A 17,849-nucleotide genomic window follows, 5' to 3' on the forward strand; every position below is an offset into this window, starting at 1 on the left:
AACCAGCTCATGCAGCAGTTTGCAGCGAAGCAGTGGAGGGTCGGGGAAAACAGGACACGATGCCGGATACTCCACCTGAATGATACCGATTTACAGGTTCGACTGTCGAGCAGCACGTTCAGTCTCTTGTTCCGAGGGAGCTTTAAGTAAGATTTTTTTTCCAGGAGTGGGCTGATGAGGTGACTTTCAGACAGCTCTGCGGCAGAACTAATAGCCCTTATGGAGGCAGGAATCCCAAACATGACAGCAGTAGAAATAAACCAAAGATTTGTTCTTAAAAGCGTGTCTAACCCCCCTCCTTCACAATTCCCAAACAATTTAACCTTTAGGGCATAACACCATTATGTGAATATTCCCTCTAATTGAGCTTTTCTGTTTGTCTGTTGCTTTTTTGGGTTTTTTTTCCTGCAAGAAGGGGAGCATACAGATGGGAAGGAGGAGATTTGGAAAGACTGCAGCAAGTGTTTTAACAACTATCTAAACCTAGCATGGTACCTTAACTAGCCCAGTTCAACACTACTCAACTGAATATGCAGTTCTGACTACAAAGGAAGAAGCAATTCTTCTGGCATTTAACACCCGTGTACCACTTAGCTCTCTTCCCCGTGCATTTATCTAAAACTTTGCAGAAACACATATGCAATAAATATATCCTCTAAGTTACCTGCAACACTCCAAGAACCACAGGTTAAAAACGATGTCAAAACTGGTTTGAATCCCGACAGCCTAATGTCCACGCAGTATTTTCTGTTCACTTAAAAAGCCTTCAAAATAATTCTACCCCAATACGTAAGACGTATTTATGGGGTTTTATTCTACATTAAACGAAAACAGATTGCGGTCTAGCACTGCTGAGGGAGCGACGTTTGTAAGACAGTATGTGCAGACTCATTTTTATTTTTAGTTCCGAATCTTAAAATAAGTCTTCTCAATTATTTTAAGGCTTGTTTTAAGTCTCCCCTATCCATTGTGCTGAAATGAAAATTTACAAGCTGCTGTACTGAACTGGCGGTATCCAAAACGGTTTTGACATAGCTTTTAAAACAGGCAAGTTTAATACTTCTGCCCCTCTTTCCATTCCCCCTTTTTTCCAGCATCAGCTGAAGCTAAAGCTACCCCAACACTGGAAAGAAATTGCGAAGTTCTCCAGGCTTCCCAAAAAGGGATGTGAATTTTAGTTTGTGAAGTTTTGCTTGTTCTTTTTAAACAAATGCACTCTTTCCAGGTGATTTAACAGTGCTAGACATTTGCATCAATGATGAGATAATGCAGGCATTTGTCAGAAGAGAGAAAAAAAAAAAACCCACAACCCAAAAAAACTCCACACGGGTAAGGAACTGAAACTTTTTCATAATATTTCAAAGTGCAAAAATAAAATGCACTCAATTTCTCTCTCCACATCTCCCAATTGAAAATATCTTGGAATGAAAAGAAAAATTAAAAACTCAAACCAATTCCTCTCATCCCCATTTAGTTCTTCATACACATTTGTAAAACAAACAAAAAACCAAAGTCAAATTGAAATTCTAGGGCTTTATACAGCAACAGATACCATTTTGCAAAACTAGGTTTTTCTATACTACTGAACAGTTTTCAAAGTATCTAAATACTGATATTCACACAACAGAAGAGGGGCTAAAATGAACGAGTTCTCTTTTTCACTATGCAATAGTTAGATCTGAAGGGGGACAACCCTATACAGTTATTGGTTTCAAGTTAGATCTAACAGCAACTGCTAAGAAAATAGATTCAGCATCGACTGAATAGTAACCCCGCCCCCCCTTTTCTTTTATATATAGATATATAGATATATATATATAATTTTGCAAATAATTCTTATCAGCACTACTTCTAGTACTGATATGCAACATAAGTAGTAAGGCATGTATTTCTGCCACTTGAATTCAACTTTAGTTTGGGAGAAGCACAGGGAAGAAGGAGGGAAGATGACGAGAAGGAAAGAAAAAAAATTGGACCTGATGGATTTGGGTTTAACCTGTGGAATCCCCAAAATATACTAAAACCACATAGAAACCTGTCCTTAAAGCAGGGTTACCTAAAGCTCTATCAAAAATGAAATACCGAAGTGATGGACAGAGGAGCATGCTTGGTACACCTGGAAGAACGGAGCTCTAGAGGGATCAAGGTAGGCAGTCCTGCCCCCAACGTGCCCAACGCGTGCTGGCATGGCCATCGGGCCACCGCGGCACGGACCAGGAACGGCACGGACCAGGAACGGCCGCTTCTCGGCGGGTATCGGCAGAGGAAGGAGCCTGCGACCTGACGGCAGCCTCCCGGTCCTCTGCGCCCTCCACTCGCCCTTTCTGATTGCGTGCAGCTTCTGGAATTCCTATTTTTTTTTTCTTTTCTTTTTTTTTTTTTTTTCTGAGTAAAATTGCTCAAAACAACAACAACAAAAAACCCTCCAAAAAGAAAATAATCAAAACCAGTTTCACTTTTAAGTCTCTGGGAACATATGAAAGGCCCAACTGCTCTTCGCTGGATTAGAAAGACCGAACAAAGGTGTTTGTCTATTCAGTAAATTAGATTTTAGACTACCAACAGTTCAAAGTCTATTCAAAACAGAATCCAACAAAAGTGAGAGACTCCTGCACTGGTTCCCACCTACCAGACAAATTTTGGTGGCAGCCAGTCCCTTAGAAAAAAAACCATACTCAACTGGAATTTGAGTTTGCACTTATTTATCATTAGGTCATCACCAGAAGATTTGGAAACATTATAATCTGTAGACTGCCTTCCTAGCTGGAGGAGGGGCAGGGAAGAAAAGCAAACATGAACTCGGCTCACTAAATGCATCTGCAAGATCGGGTTGAAATTCCTCTCTCCTTGAACTGACAATCCATGCTCGATCACGAACGAACACCATGTTCCTGGTGAATGGGTAGTTATTAATAAAGAAACCGAAGGCAGAGAGTCGTTTAGTCCTCCTTTTGTGCTGGTGACAAAAAAAATCCAAACTAAATACATAAAGCCAAAAAAAAAAAAAAAAAAAAAAAAATTCTTCCCCTTCCCTGACAGCCTTCATCATCAGTCAATCATAAGAATCTGAATCTGATAACCAAATGAGCTTAAGTCTTTCCCACCCACGTGGTGTCATTTTTTCATAGCAGGGACAGCAGCACTCGATGGGATGAGGAGTGGTCTTCTTGCATCCTATAAAGCCTGGGGCATATCCAGCTGGGATTAAAGCAGATTCCACTGTAATGTGGTATAAAAAGGAGGGCAGAAACAGGAAAAGTCTTCCTCTCGGGCATTCCTCTGCATTATTTCCACGTGGCGGACTGTGGGATGGACCGTGGGGGAATCATATCCAGGAGATATTCACGCTGGCGGTCTACTGCTGAAGACGACTTGTGCACAGCTAAACTAGGATTAACAAAAGGTAAAGCCCCACCTGACAAGATATAAAAGAGAAGAGAGAACAAGTGTCACAGTATGATACAAACATGAGACAAAACAGTGGCAAAAACACACTACTCTCATTTCACCCACATGAAATCGGATCATCTAAGGAAGCATGGGGCACTATTGGCCACAAAGGTCAGACACCTTCCGAAGAGGAAAGCTTCCAAAATCATCCGAACAAACAGGAGTAAGATTTTGTACCAGAAATGAAGATTCGAGCAGGCTAGAGCTCTCTGCAATGAAATTACGTTTTAAATGATAAATTAAGCTGTCAGGAATTTAAAAAAAAAAAAAAGTCAAGAGAAAACCATTCAGTACTGGGCAAGAACGTAGATCACAAAAGAGCTAGTTGCTACAGGTGTTTCCTTCTTGGAGATCCTAATTATCATTTAAGAAAACAAACGACTCTTCTCAAGTCAGATTCTTATATATATATATATAAAAAAGATTAGATTAGAATTTATAATTTCCATTTGTTCAAAGTAACAGCTTTAGTTATTTCAAATCCTGAGGAATGCTGGGAGCGTGCACTGTAGCCTTACCTAGAGCAAAACCATCTATTTACAGTATGTGGCTTTCAGCAAAGAGAAAACACCAGTCAAAATTAAACGACTGAATTAAAATCCCAGAAACTTACGACAAACTCCTGCAGCGCGGTACTGGCTGTGCGCACAGACTCAACGATGAACAGTCTGACATTACATCTATTTAGTCTATTTATAAATGTGTAAAGCAGTAGTTTTTGTTTGGTAGCACCACCTGATCGCCCCATTTGATGAGCATAAACAACCTCAAAAGCAAGTGCCAAGGATACTAAGAGCAAAGCCTCGGTACCACCAGGCTTTCATGCAGGAAGTGTCAAAGAGAAAGCATCCTTACCCAAAGAACTATGATTGTTGGACAGAGTGCAGCTAGTAAGTACAAAGAAAAAAAAAAACTTTAGAGAAAAATCTACCTGTATTGATGGGAGTCTTCTTCCAGGCGGCAGCGCTGCCCTTGCTGACAGGTCTCTCAGCATGCTTACCTGGCCTACTCCCAAGTGCTGCTGCAGACGATGCATTCTGCAACTTGGGTGACTGGCTAAATGCATGCAACACTCCTCGCGGAGCTCCAGGAGGACCTCGAGACATCTGGCTAGAAGTCTGGCAAGAGAGCAAACGGTAAGACAGGCGTAGCAGTGTCCTGTCTCTCAAGTACAACAGCCCCGATGCATCTTTACTGCCCCTCTCTCCTTTCTTGGCTGCTTCTGCCAAGCCCGGAATGCATTACTGTAGTTTCAGGGCTGAAAACTTCCAAAGACATCTCTACAACAAAATAAGAATCAGCTTTCTACTTCTGAAAGCACCTGTAAGGATGAGGAATTATAATCAACTGCAAAGCAGCAAAAAATGTGCTGTGTAAGCATCTCCACGCACAGTCAGCCCTCCACTTCCCTGTCCTAAATAACCACTACCTTCATTATTTCAACTCAAAGCAGCACTTAAGCAGCTTCTGTCTTCCTGCACCTGAAAGGTGCTTTTACAAGGTGTGCAAGATCCAGTCCCTGTCACAGATGGTTGCTACCATCACCTTAAAACTTCACAAGCAACATGATGTGTTTCTGGCTCAAGCCAATTCCCCCCCCCCCCCCCCCTTTTCCCTATCTTGGATCAATTCACTCTTGTATGTTTGGCACCGGAGCTCCTTTTTCCATTTGGTACATCCTAAAAAAAATTCAGGATCAGACTTTGCAGGATATGAGTTAAACACCCTGGATAATTACAATGACTCTGCAGGAAAAACATCGCTCTCTTCTGCTCTTCAGAACGTAATTTAAGTATCAGGTCCCCACTTGACAAAAACTACTTTAACCAGCCTGGTTTTAAGCTTACACTCAAACACACACACAGGGGAGCTTAAATAAAGCAAGTTCATGCATCAGTTTCGTGCCTGCATACCAAACGCTTGTGCTTGGAGCCACGGGACCCCTGCCCCACCGTCACCGAGACCTGGCTGCTGCTGGACGGAGCCCTACCTGCTTGAGCGAGTGGTGCTGCACTATAGGGTCTGACTTGGTCTGTACGGGAGACGCAGTCTGCTGCAGTATCCTTTGCTCAATCTCCTGCTCTTGCTGCAGTGCTTTTACGAAGGCAGCCTTCAGTCGGTTAGTGTGCTCAGCTTTCAAGGCCTTTTTCTGATTTGATGTCATGCAGGTTTCGCACATAATGGTTCCGTTCTTCTCCTCCCTCCAACGGCAGGTGAAGTCAGTCTTACACTGAGCACACATATAGGGCTCACGAGATGACACAGGAACCGAAACTTTACCTGGAGAACACAACCAGGTTAGCTCACCTCCACCTGTGGCTTCTATGAACAAATAATACTTGAGAAACCTCAAGAATATTCCAGCATAAAAAGAACCCGCAAAGCAAACCCTCCACCCGCAACTCCCCTCAGTCTGAAGCCTTTTGCATTACTAAATCTTTAAACTTTTTGCTTCTGTGAGTGCGTGCGTAGGTATCCAGCAGATACTTCTTTAGATACTGGTTAGAGAATTTAGTGGCAATGGACAAACAAGTGGCTGACAGGAAGTCAACAGCTCCAGGGAGAACTGGATGCATGCTAGAGAAATCTTTACAATCAGTGCCTAGCCTATGAGATGTCATAATGTTGTGAAATTTCAGAATTTTACAGTTAAAACAGTTTGAAAAGTATTGAAAGAAGTGAACCCTAGACTTGACAGAGTATGTCAACTTAATCCTGCGATGCCTGAAACTCCTCGCCGCCTGCTATTGAGCTAAAATCCAGACGGGAAAGGTTCTCTCCTCGCCTTTGAGAAACAATATTAACGCTATCTCACCTTGAGTTTCCAGCAAATTCTGCACAACTTCTTCCAACCCGACTAAGTAAATAAATTCGTTATTGGCTGCGCTTGGCAGGAAGTTCATCTCTGGCGCAGGCGGCTTGGGAGGAGGGATCTCCAACAGCGTCTTCTCCAGCTGCTTCCGCAAGGCGAGCTTGGCGGCGGCTTGCCGGCTGGCCGGTGAGTCGTTGGAGTTGACGATGGAAGCAGCGCTGGTCGTAGTAGCATTAGCCTGAGCAGACGTCACTGTTGTACCTTTGATTGAGGTTGGGGAAGCCTGGGAGGAAACACGACACAGCTTAGCGACGGACGCCAGATGGTTCGGTGCTTTCGAGACGCGTGCTGCTCTCCACCGAGGGACGGGAGGGAGGCAAGCAGCGCTGGCTCTGCCGCTGCGCGGGGCTGTCTGCGCGCGATGAAGGCTGGCTGCTTGGGGCTGGACCAGACCACCTGCCTCTAAATCTGATTTCGGGAGGCGACCAAGCAGACCACAGTACATACGGTCGCTGCACCACTGCACCCGTCATCTAACGCTCTAATTCTTTTTCTAAAGAACTTTTTCTTTACTGACCATTTTTATAAGGCAGTTTTAGAAATTCTAAAGAAAAAAAAAAAACCAAACCCAAAAGGAGCCCTTTTCCGTATGATTTTGTCAAAGCACTGACTTTAAATTGTTTCCTTTATCTACACTTGTACACCAGTATCAGGGGTAGATGCTAAGTTGCTGCTTCAGTATCTCCTGGTGTTTCAAACAGGAGCGCCAACCCATTCTGAGCTGTTTACCAGAACGCTCATTTACACTTCTTAAGGAGGGGGGGGGGGGGGGAATTTCTAATGGACAGCTTCATATTGAAATACCGAATGTGAAATGAGGCACAAAATTCAGTTCACTGAAATACGTAACTTCTTCCCAATACTCTGTAATGTTTTTCCTCATTCCTATGTGAATGTGAACAGAGAAAGGGAGTGCATGGGAAGAACAAGGAGCAGTAATAAACAACCGCATCAGTTAGATGACAGCAGGCCACACCACTTAAGATACAGTAACCAGACAATCAGTCATTAAAACCGTTTATCTGTTCCTCTGAGACGGATGTTATGTTCGGCACAAAACATCTTACGGAACTCACCTGCGGGATATTGACAAGCAGGCTGGTGTTGGGGACGTTGGCGACGCGGATCAGACCCTGCTGGATAATTCGCTGCCCCTGAATTTGTACGCTGGGGACCGATGCCCGCGGCGCCAGCAGCAGCGGAGGCGGCCCCGTGCTGGAGTGCTGTCGGATGTTGTGGATTTGCTGGGAAGACACAGAAATGGGCTGATGCAATGGTGCCATGAACGATGGGGAGGATTAGGCAGCGGGAAGTAAGCGGTGGGAGTTGAATGGGATGACATGAGACAGTGGAAATGAGGCAAGGCAGGGAACGCAAAGAAAGCGTGATAATTAACATCTGCGTCAAAATGCGATGTTTTTCCCTTTCCCTCTGTCAAAATGAAACAAGTAGAACATAACTGAAAAGAGATGCTTGTATGTGAGGCCATGACATTACGGCCAAAACAGCTGTGCCAAAAAAACTCCAACCTCTAAGTTTGAGTCAAATTTCTTTCAAAATGTATAGCTGTTAAGCCTGCTTCATTTTAAAGGCATTAGGAAAGCTATTTCTCAGAATGAGTTTTTCTCCATAATCAGAACAGAAAGAAAATGAAATACCAAATCTCTACCTTCCTCCTTAATGCTGGCTATGCAACAGATAAAAGCAGACCTTTTACTGCAAAATAAATCCTCATTTAACAAGGAAAATTTTTTTTCCTGGTATCCCATGGAAGTCGTAATTTCAGAAGAACGTATCAAATTGAACATTGCTTTCCTACTCCTTTAGTGACACCGCTGTTTTCTGTTATAGGTGATAAAGACCCTGCAAAGCAGCACTGTGAGACTTCCAGTCGACTATCTCATTTCAGCAGCTCTTACTCAATCGCAAGACAGACACAATGAGGAAAAAAAAAGCGAGTTTTAGCATTTGAAAAGGTGAAATTGATACGACACAAAGAATAATGAGGGGAAAAGATGGAAGAACGAGGGACTGCGTTTCATTTCCTCTGCTGCCGCTCTCCTAAAAAGCGGGTCAAGCTGGAAGCCTGTAAATTAACTTTCATAATAAAGGCAAACAAACTGCTTTGGCGCAGCTAAGGGAAGCAGCGATGCAGGTAAGACAGTACTCTGCATCACCACAGGATTTTCTCTTGCTTCACTGGAAGCGTTATAGGACAGCACAATATGCAAAACTGGAACGATGAGGATCTTTCAGTAGCAATACATCTGGCCATATTAAGAAATTCCAGCAAGAACTTCATAGGTTCCCTCCAGACAAGCAGAAAGATGACTAAGAAAATAGTTAAGATGCATTAGGGAAAAACAGAGCAGATCTACCACAAGGTAAATACTTACCTGTGCTCCTCTGACAAGAGGTGGCATTACTATCTGCGTGTTTTGCTGAGTTCCCAGTTTTGAAGAAGTCTGCTGCCCTCCACGGACCAAGGGAGGAGGAATAACAGTGCCTGGTATACGTGTAGAAGAGGTCTGCAAAACAGAAAATAGTTTACTCGCATTGTTGTGTTCTGGTATGTTTATACGCATGCTCTCTTCTGCTGCTTAGCGTGCCGATAAAGCAGTATCTGAAATCTTACGCGGCAGTACAGACATAGGTAAGGACGCGATGGCAGTCTGGCTACACACTCGGGGATTGTTCTCTCTCATCCTGCACAGAATTTCAAAGGTAAAGAGCAGTCCTGAACAACATTTTTGTCTGCCCTCCCACTGCTGAAATTCAATAGCTCAAGACCTGCGGTACCGAGACAGCCCACAGAGGCACACCATAACCCGAGTACGAGAGCGGGGGCACACGAGGGCAGCTCTCCTCTCTGGCTGGTGTGACGGATGCAGTATCTGTCTTGAGCCATGGAAGTACTGTAGGACAAGAGATGGCCAGGCTGGCTTCAGTGCAGTTAGTGTCCAAAAACAGAAGGGAAGAAAAAAAAAAAAAAAAAAAGAAAAAAGTGTATTTAGGGGAGGAATGGGGAAATACAAACTGCTGTCTTCAAGGAGAAGCAGAGGGCAGACAGAACTGGAGATGCAGGAACCCAGGGAGGCGAGCAGACTGGGCATGTGCATGTACGTGGGAAGGAAAAAAAAGAGACAGGAAAAGGGGAAAGCTTTAGAAAAATGAAAAAGAAAAGGAGTCCAGCTAAAGAAATTTGAAAAATTGCTGCCCAATGCTTTTTGGGCTGCAGACTGCATTAAACCCTCAAAGTTTCTCACGAGCTACACCAGGTGATATGGTTTCATGCATCACTTGCATTCCTGCAGACCACTAACGCTATGCAACTGAGCCTGAGAAGCACTCAGAGCTCAAGAGCAACAGAACTCTCCACCCTATTCATGGGGCTTTACAGATCTTGCCACTTCCCTCACTCAAGCCCCAAACTGACCATCATCTGTGAACAAAGACTTCTAAAAGCTGTGAAGCTCCCGCTTTCATGAGTTACCATGTGTACACGCACACATATTTAGGCAGGTGGGAAGTTTTATCCACTTCTGTTACGCCTTTCAACTGAAGACCAAATGTTAACTCAACTCCTACACACAGGAATTAGTAGAGTTTTTTTTACAGTCAAGCAAAAGCAGTTGGAGGTTAGGTTAATTTGCCCAAACACCGCAAATTAGACAGAATAACTTCAATTCTGGATTCTTAGCTCCCAGCTCTCTGCTCTGTCCAACTGAAGTTTCACTGTCTGATTGCTGAAGATTTAACTTGTGGTCCAGTTCCTCTGAAAGTGCTGTCTTCAGTGAAGGCAACTTGCCTCAAGGAAGAGATTACTCCAACTGACAGATTGCTTTAGGTTTTGTGAATGTTTCCTAAATGGATAGCAAATTTACCCCTTCCCTCGAGTATAGCATTCTAGGGGATTTTGAAATGAAGAGTTGCCATTTTCCAAGCGAAAGCATTTTGTGCTGAAGCAATTTTGAGATTTGTTTCGAATTAGCCCAAGGTAAATAACCAGAAATGTTTTACACCCGAAAGCAAAACAAGATACTAGAATCAAGAGGAAGATTCGGTTGACAGATATCAATTACCTCTGCTTTTTGTTTTTTTTTTTTTCTTCCTCAAGGCTTTCCAACGTTGCATTTAATTTAGCCTGAACCCAGATCTTTCCTACCATCACGTGCCATTCAGCCACCAAGCCAAAAGAGAAAATCATATGATTCACTCAGCTTTTACAGTTAATCATACTGAGGGCACAATTAAGTCTCCTGAGGGTACGGCAACAGGCTGCCACAATATTTCTATGACATAAAACGGCATCCTCTTTCGCCAAAGGTCGTTAGTACTAGCATGGACGTATTTATCGGCAGAGTGGATCAGGATGATCAGCCGCTGAAAGATAAGCTTATGAGAGTTATCTCCGTGTGACATCCTACTTCTATCTCCCACCCCAATCATTCTTAAAAAGCTTATAGCGGGGTTTCGGGAGTTTAAAAAAAAAAAAAAAAAATTCCACCTGGCTCCAGGCCATTAACGTGATGAGACTGTTTTTCCTGTACTGCGCACCTTCTTCTCTGCTCCATGCCCTAAACCTGGCAGCCTGGCCCGCCCCACTGACCTGGAGGGACGGCTTGCCAGCAGGAACGCTCTGCGGTCCCCGCACCAAGGGCGGAGGGGTGGCCACAGCACTCCCAGAGGAACCAGCAGGCTGGAAGAGGAAAAACCAGAAAGAAAGCAGACGAGTGTAAGGGTGTAAGCAGAATTACAGAAGCTAAGGGAATAAAAGCGTTTACCTCCTTGTGCCTCAGTAAGAGAATCTTCAAAGACTGTGGCTTCCCCCCTCCCCCATCCCTTTCTTCCTCCAAGCATCTCAACATACGTATTTAAATGAAGAAATTATTAGGTAAGGATAGATAAGATTATACCAGGAAAATAAAGGAGTCTGTAACACCAAAAGCAGAGCAATGCGGAAATTATTTCAGCAGTCTCAGCTTAGAGCCCACTTCAGTCTTATCCACCATTACTACTAGTCTCAACTAACTAGGTTCAAGCATAATGCAAAGTGAAAAAAAGTTTAGGAAAAAGACTTCAGATATTAAGAAGTTTAGAACATGCCATTTCACCCTAGTTAGTTCAAACATCCAGAGCTCATGGCTCAGCGTTCAGCAGCGAGTTGAGTGATGCAGGTATTTGCATTAGTTTTAATCCCATCTACTGAAGCACTCAGAAGTCCGGGAGAAAGACGACAATAAAACAACCAAAAGCAGCCAAGAGAGCTGTATTAACACCCATCTGCACCGTGAAGTGCACTCAAATCTATGCATCGCCCCCGTCACAAGATCCATCAAGTCAGTATCACATGCTGTAAGATAAAATCATTTAGTTGCCATTGTTACAGATACTTGAAATTTAGCCTGTGCCTCGATAGCAGCGCGTGGGGTGTTCGCACGCCCACTCGCCTCCCAACCTCCCTGCTCCCCTCCGCCACCCTCCACCCCTACCCGTCAGTGCCAGCGCGAACGGCACACGTAGCGAGCGGACCAGGCGACCGCTCGGACAAAAAGGTAGACCTTTTTTTCCCCGATGAAAACAGTTCTCCTCCCAGCACTCCGGATATTGCGCGTGGTTGTGCGAGATGAGGGGTGGGGAGAAAAGAGAAGGAAGGGAAGGGAGTTCAGGGTGGGAGGGCTGAACCATTCCTTCCAGGGGCTGCCTGGATTTTTGGATGATGGAAGCGTGTGGCTAACTGCAGACTTACTTCACCTGGTAAGACCTGGAATGCAGACCTGGGCTTCTGCCACGCAGCACAAAACGCAGCCCTCGGCCGCCAGCTCCCAGAGCCTGGGGTTCAAACGCTTTAACTCTACCTGTCAGCACATTCATTATGCGCACAAATCTCCTCCAAATGTATCTCGGCAATCTCTACGCGACATTAAGGACTGGACGGAGTGCTTAATAATCGGAAGTATATTACGTTCATAAATGCATCTGAGTTTTAACAAAAAAGTCTTCAACTTTTGAATGCAGTTGATAGGCTAAACTGTCTTGTCGTTTGGTCTTGGCAAGACAAAAAAAGGAATTCCACAAAAAGGAATAGTTAACAGGATAAACCACTATAAACTTCATACAGATTTTACGAAAAGTGAGATATGCTTTATTTGATAGCTATCTTATGTTCCAAAGGTTATGGCAACCACCACAGTTATTTGTATTTCCCTCCCTCCATTTCCAGAGATGAGATGATAAATATCTGTATGAAAATAAATACCTTCTGAGTAGTGGTCTCCTTCTGGATTTGACTTTGCCGTAACTTTTTCAATAAAACGAGCTTTGCTTCTTCTAACCGTAACTCTTCTTTTAGTTGTTTAATCATTCTCTCACGCTCCTCTGGACTGCTTTTCTGCAGGGCCAGGTAAGGCAATAGAGGATGGGAGAAGAGGGAGGGGGGAGAGGGAAAAGATAGATACCATACAAGTTACAACAAGAACCCACAGCATTGTAATTGTCATGCATGTCTTAATATCACCAACATGCCTGCAATATATGGACACAAGCCGAGTATGGAGAAAGAACGCAAAGAAAAAAAAAAAAAAAAGAAAAAAGTTTTGGAGATACTTTCACTAGCAAAACAAGTAAACCAAGTCGAGTGAAGATCTGGACAACAAATCTGTGTTATGCCATAGTGAATAAAGGGCATTGCGTCCACTAAAAAGCCAATTCTGAAAAAGGTGCACTTTTGAAGCATATAAAAATCAAGGAGGTAAGAGCCTGAAAAAAAGACATCAGCCTTTAACAGCTTCAGGATGCCCTGCTTGCAAATCCATCTTCATAAAACCACATATCCACCTGACCTTGTGATCGCAAGTGCCTCTGCAGGAGCAAGTGGTGTGTTTTCTTCTTTCTAGATGGCACAACTTAAAGTGTCAAGACAAGATGACTCACCATGAGTGCCTCCGTGTTGGTCTCTTTTAATGCTATTTTTGTTAAACCATTCATTCTAGGGCTAGAAGGTTCATTGTCAGACAACACTATAACGTCCGGTGAGGGGACTCTCTTTTCTCTCTTTATTTCACTGCAAATCAAAAGAAAAATACAGAGAACGAGTTAATAAAAACAAGCAAACAACTACTCCATGCTGCAAAGTAACATTATTTACAACCTCCTGCTAGATTAATCCTGAAGCTCTCAATTCTGAATAAACACGGAGGAGTTCAATCAACTTCTATTCTCCTAGTGGATACTAAGCTTCCCAGTACAAGTGTGCCATGAGGCAAGATGCAGCCACAGCATACAGGAATGGTGAATTCCTGCACGTTAGCAGCTTTTCCATCAGCCACTTCACCCCTCTTAGAAGACACGGAGGCTGTCCAGGGCTCCACATGCACCAGGGGAAGACCCCACCCCACCCCTAATCCAGGGACAAACAGGTCACTTGCTGCTGCTCTTTAACGTGCTGAAAGGCAAAACCATACCCCCCTTTTCATTTTCCTTTCCTAATGCAAAGATTTGTAAGTTGTGACTTTTCCCCTCCCAAATTACTGAATCTGAAGGAATCACAAACAATTCACACCTATTCACTTACCTAAGTTTAAGTACTTTATGTCATTATTTTCTTTCTATACCAATGCTACTAAAGCCTTTTCTGCTATTAACAGCGGAAACCTTTAACAGCCTTAACGCAGACACATCCAGGCAACTCCATCAACAACCACTGAAACACGTCCAGACTTACATTGATTTTTAACTCTTTATTTAGCTTAATGCTCAGTGTCTTGAGTGACGGCTGCACCTTCCGCCGGAATTCCTGACAATAAATCCCCTCTCGGCGCCATCGCCTACGATTATCACACGGGAACAGAATCCTAAACCGCGTGAACCGAAAGGGACAGAGACGATGCGATGCGACAACAGACGCCAGTGCCTCCCCTCTGCCGCGCAAGCTGGTGACCGTCAGATCACCTCCGGTACCAGGATCCGGGCTTCAAACTACGAAGCCTAAGTATTTCAGAGCACGGTTTGCTGCATGCGATTGCTGAGAGGTTTAGCAGGAGCTGCACGGGAATGGGACAAAGTCTCCTGCACCGCCCAGGAAACAACGACAGTGCTTGAGAAAGGGCCGACAGCAAGAATTTTAGGAGAAGGTAACACAAGTCGTTGTTTTGTTTTTCTTGTAACCCAAGGCCAGAAGCAGGAACAGGAAAGTTTACAGTGAGAACCTTCTGGCTTACATTTATGCATTAGACAAAATGGATAAAGAATTTGTATGAAGCAAGATGAAGCAAATATTTAAGTGTGGTTTGTATTATTCATAAATAAGAGATGTGGCACATGAGCTTTGTACTTTTAAATATCAGGCAATTACTTCTTAGACTAAACAGCAGCTTCTGGACTTAACTGATATGCCACCTTTATTAGGAATTCAATGATTAACAGAAATTAATCCTTATTATCTTAGTGATGCAAAGGATATTCGCAGTGAATAACAGCGCCGAAAAGCTGTGCACCCCAATAAGGTTCGTGAAACACACAACCTCAGTAAACACCCAGGGCAGGGCAAACAGTACTTTGGATACCGCAAAACCGTCCTCAAATACTGTAAAAACCAGCTTTTAAAATACAATTTCCACGTTAGCGGAAAAAATGAAGAGAAAAGCAGAGTGTCCTCTAGAGGGCACAGCAAGCCAGTAGACTGGAGCCATTTAAACTCTCCGAGGTTGTTTCCAAATGAACAGTGGCACAGGTGAAGTATTTCCAGCTTTCCCCCCCTGTATCTGAACGCACGCAGCCGGCTCAGGTCGCTCTTCGCAGGGAAGTAGCTGGGTCGGGCCAAGCTCCCAGCGGCTCGGTGAACTCCTCGCCACAGCGGTGAAGAGCGGGCGTGCAGGGAGCGCACCGGGAGCGCACCGGGAGCGCACCGGGAGCGCCGCGCAGGGCACAGCCCGAGCGGCTCCGCGTGAAGGGCCGAGACTCAACCGGAGCCAAGCGCCGGCCGCTCCTCCTCGAACTTTAAGGTTAAACCCCTTATGAAAAGCACGGGAAGCTACGTTACCTAAAAAGCTGGGAATCACGTAAACGCGGGGATGCGAGCGGCCAGCGTTCGCCACCCGAACCGGCCCTCTCCCGAAACAGAAGGGCTCTTGTGGCCAGCTCCACCCTTGAACCGGCTGCGGGGAGGGAGGCCGCAAAGAGCAACACGCTCCAGCCGAACGCGTCCCGCAACGCGAGGCGACGGGAAGCATTTTATTTGGCTAACAGACGAGAACCCCGCCGCCGGCGCCGCTTCGCCCCTCGGCAAGCAGCGGGGAGCGCGGCGCGGCTGCCGTCGCGCCGTCCTCCGCAGGCAGGCTGGTGGAACCCGGGAGCTGCCACCGCGCCCCGGGCCAGTTCTTCTCCGGCCCGGGCGGCCACGTCCGAACCCGCCTCAGATGGCGGCACTCCCGCACCAGGGCCACCGCCGGGTCACGTGAGACGCCGGGCACGTGACCTGCCACGGTGAAAACCATGGCAACGGCCGGTCCCAGCCGGTGCTGCCCGGCCTTCATTTTGTGAGGTGAGGTCGGGCTCAGGTGCCGGCAGAGAAAATGGAGCGGCCGTGCCCGGGGGTCCCTGCCGCCCCTCGGGGTCCCCGCTGCCCACCATGGGCACCCGCACCAAGGGCTGCTTGGTGGCTTTTTGAAGGGAAAAAGGGAGAAATGGGGGAGAGAGAAAGAAGAGGAAAAAGAACAACCACAACAAAAAAAAAGCCCCAAGAGAGTCAGACTGCATCGTGGAGTCCTCCTAGTTTTATTTTCAGGCTGGAGGAGTAAGGCCAGGCTGGAAGATGACGCCTGCCAGCCCTCGGGCTTTCCCGGGATACCACAAGGAGGAAAACCTTCACCCTGAACTAGCTCAGCGACGTGCTGGTAACAGAATGGCGAGACATCTGCAGCAAAGCGTGATCAACAGCAGTCTGCATTCATCAGCAACCTGAATACTCTACCTTTGGAAAAAAAAAAAAAAAAAAAACAAACCACCACAACAAAATTTAGGAGCGGGGAGCACACCTCGCAGCCCTCTGGCCAAGCCTGGGATTGCTCGGCCGGGGAGCCGGGCACAGAGGGAGAGCAGCGGGAGAGCGGCCGGCCGTGCTCGGGATGCACGACCGAGCACCGGCAGCTGCTGCGAACACCCCTCGTCAGCCCGTGTCGGGGCACCGGGAGCCGGCATGGACGTCGCTCTGCCCGGCCAAGCCGTGGTACCACACGCACTTTCTCCCAAAGCCCTTCCCGAGAGGGACCCACAGCACCTGGGCTAAGGAGCTGCCGCAGCCTGGATCAGGGATCCCCTCTGCTGCGGGGGGTGCCCCCAGGTATCTCCTTGCACTTGGGAGAGAGCGACATCAAAACAAAACGTCTACGCAAGATACCGCCGCTTTGCACAAACAAGAGCTGCCTAAGCCATTTTGTAGGGCCATGATATGAAATCTGGAACTAGGAAAGAAAACCTTGCCCCTAATAGCTCTGCAGTAAACCCCGTGCTTTGCTCGGGCTGTGAAGCCGGAGGAGACAAGACCAGGACGGCCCGACAGACGGCACTTCACCGAAGGGCCTCCCCGAACCCATGTGATTTCTCTGTTTTGCAAGATGCATTATGATATTCCTGACAGCTACGTTGTAAGATGCTGATCTAATAAAAGCTGCATTAGAAACCACTGCATTCAGAGTTTTAAAACCACGTATTTCCACAAAAGCATTAAATAGTCGTATCTATTTAGGACCATCTACCGACACCAATTTTGAGTCTGTTGACGTGCGACCTCAGAGAGGAAAACTCTTCTTGAAGCGGGGAGATCATACGTATTTTTTTAAGGCAATACTTATTGACCACAGCCAACAAAGTCGACTCATTTTCAGTATTACAGGATGCATATCCTCAGCAGCGTGACCAACTGCGTAGCGGATGAGGTGGCACAAGATTGAACTCCAGAAATGCAGACCAGAACTCTGCAAAACCATCTTCCTTCAAAAGGGAGTTTGCTTTACTCTTTTGTTAGCCTGTGTGTAAAGCAAAAAATTCAAAGCAGATGTTTCAAAATAAGAAAGACAATGGAAATATCACCACTTTCAGAAAAATACTGCCACCAGCAGTTAATAATTTGGGATAACTGCCCTGATACTATGACCTTTATCCTCTGAAGCCATCAGGCATATCCTTTAGCTAAATAAAGACATAGTTCTATTATTCTCCCTTCAGCTTTCATAAGTGTCGCTGTCTCAATCATTTGGACTCTACGCTACAAGATGAAAGCAGGGTTGCTGCCCAGTTACGTACACCCATTTAAGCATTCACAGCAATAAAACACAATTTAACAGAGACCTTGCAGAAAGTTTGTGTAAGGAATCAAAGGCTGACCTCCTAAAGTCCCTAAGTACCCTAAGAAAAAGGCCACGCTTCCTCCAATATCCTCTTTTAAAACCTCAGAGCACAAGGACAGACACATCACGCTATTCTAAGAGTTTTCCTTAGTATCTTGGAGCATCCTGTAGCAATTCAGAGC

General features: G+C 45.5%; 1 protein-coding gene across 2 annotated transcripts in view; it reads right to left on the reverse strand.

Moving 5' to 3' along the window:
* Nucleotides 1-2,315: 2,315 nt before the first annotated feature.
* Nucleotides 2,316-17,849, reverse strand: part of GATAD2A (GATA zinc finger domain containing 2A) — a 50,444-nt gene continuing 34,910 nt past the window's right edge. Inside the window, exons 4-12 of one of the 2 annotated variants that reach the window (XM_075723535.1) lie at nt 13,256-13,385; nt 12,582-12,713; nt 10,932-11,021; nt 8,719-8,850; nt 7,399-7,566; nt 6,266-6,545; nt 5,441-5,730; nt 4,382-4,568; nt 2,316-3,415 (exon numbers count right to left, since the gene is read on the reverse strand). In XM_075723535.1, the coding sequence (XP_075579650.1) occupies nt 3,285-3,415; nt 4,382-4,568; nt 5,441-5,730; nt 6,266-6,545; nt 7,399-7,566; nt 8,719-8,850; nt 10,932-11,021; nt 12,582-12,713; nt 13,256-13,385 (1,540 nt within the window). In that variant the 3' untranslated portion in view covers nt 2,316-3,284. The remainder of the gene's footprint in view (nt 3,416-4,381; nt 4,569-5,440; nt 5,731-6,265; nt 6,546-7,398; nt 7,567-8,718; nt 8,851-10,931; nt 11,022-12,581; nt 12,714-13,255; nt 13,386-17,849) is intronic. The other variant, XM_075723536.1, reaches the window with a different exon arrangement.

Source organism: Pelecanus crispus, chromosome 20 (assembly GCF_030463565.1).
Source record: "Pelecanus crispus isolate bPelCri1 chromosome 20, bPelCri1.pri, whole genome shotgun sequence".
Taxonomy (NCBI): domain Eukaryota; kingdom Metazoa; phylum Chordata; class Aves; order Pelecaniformes; family Pelecanidae; genus Pelecanus; species Pelecanus crispus.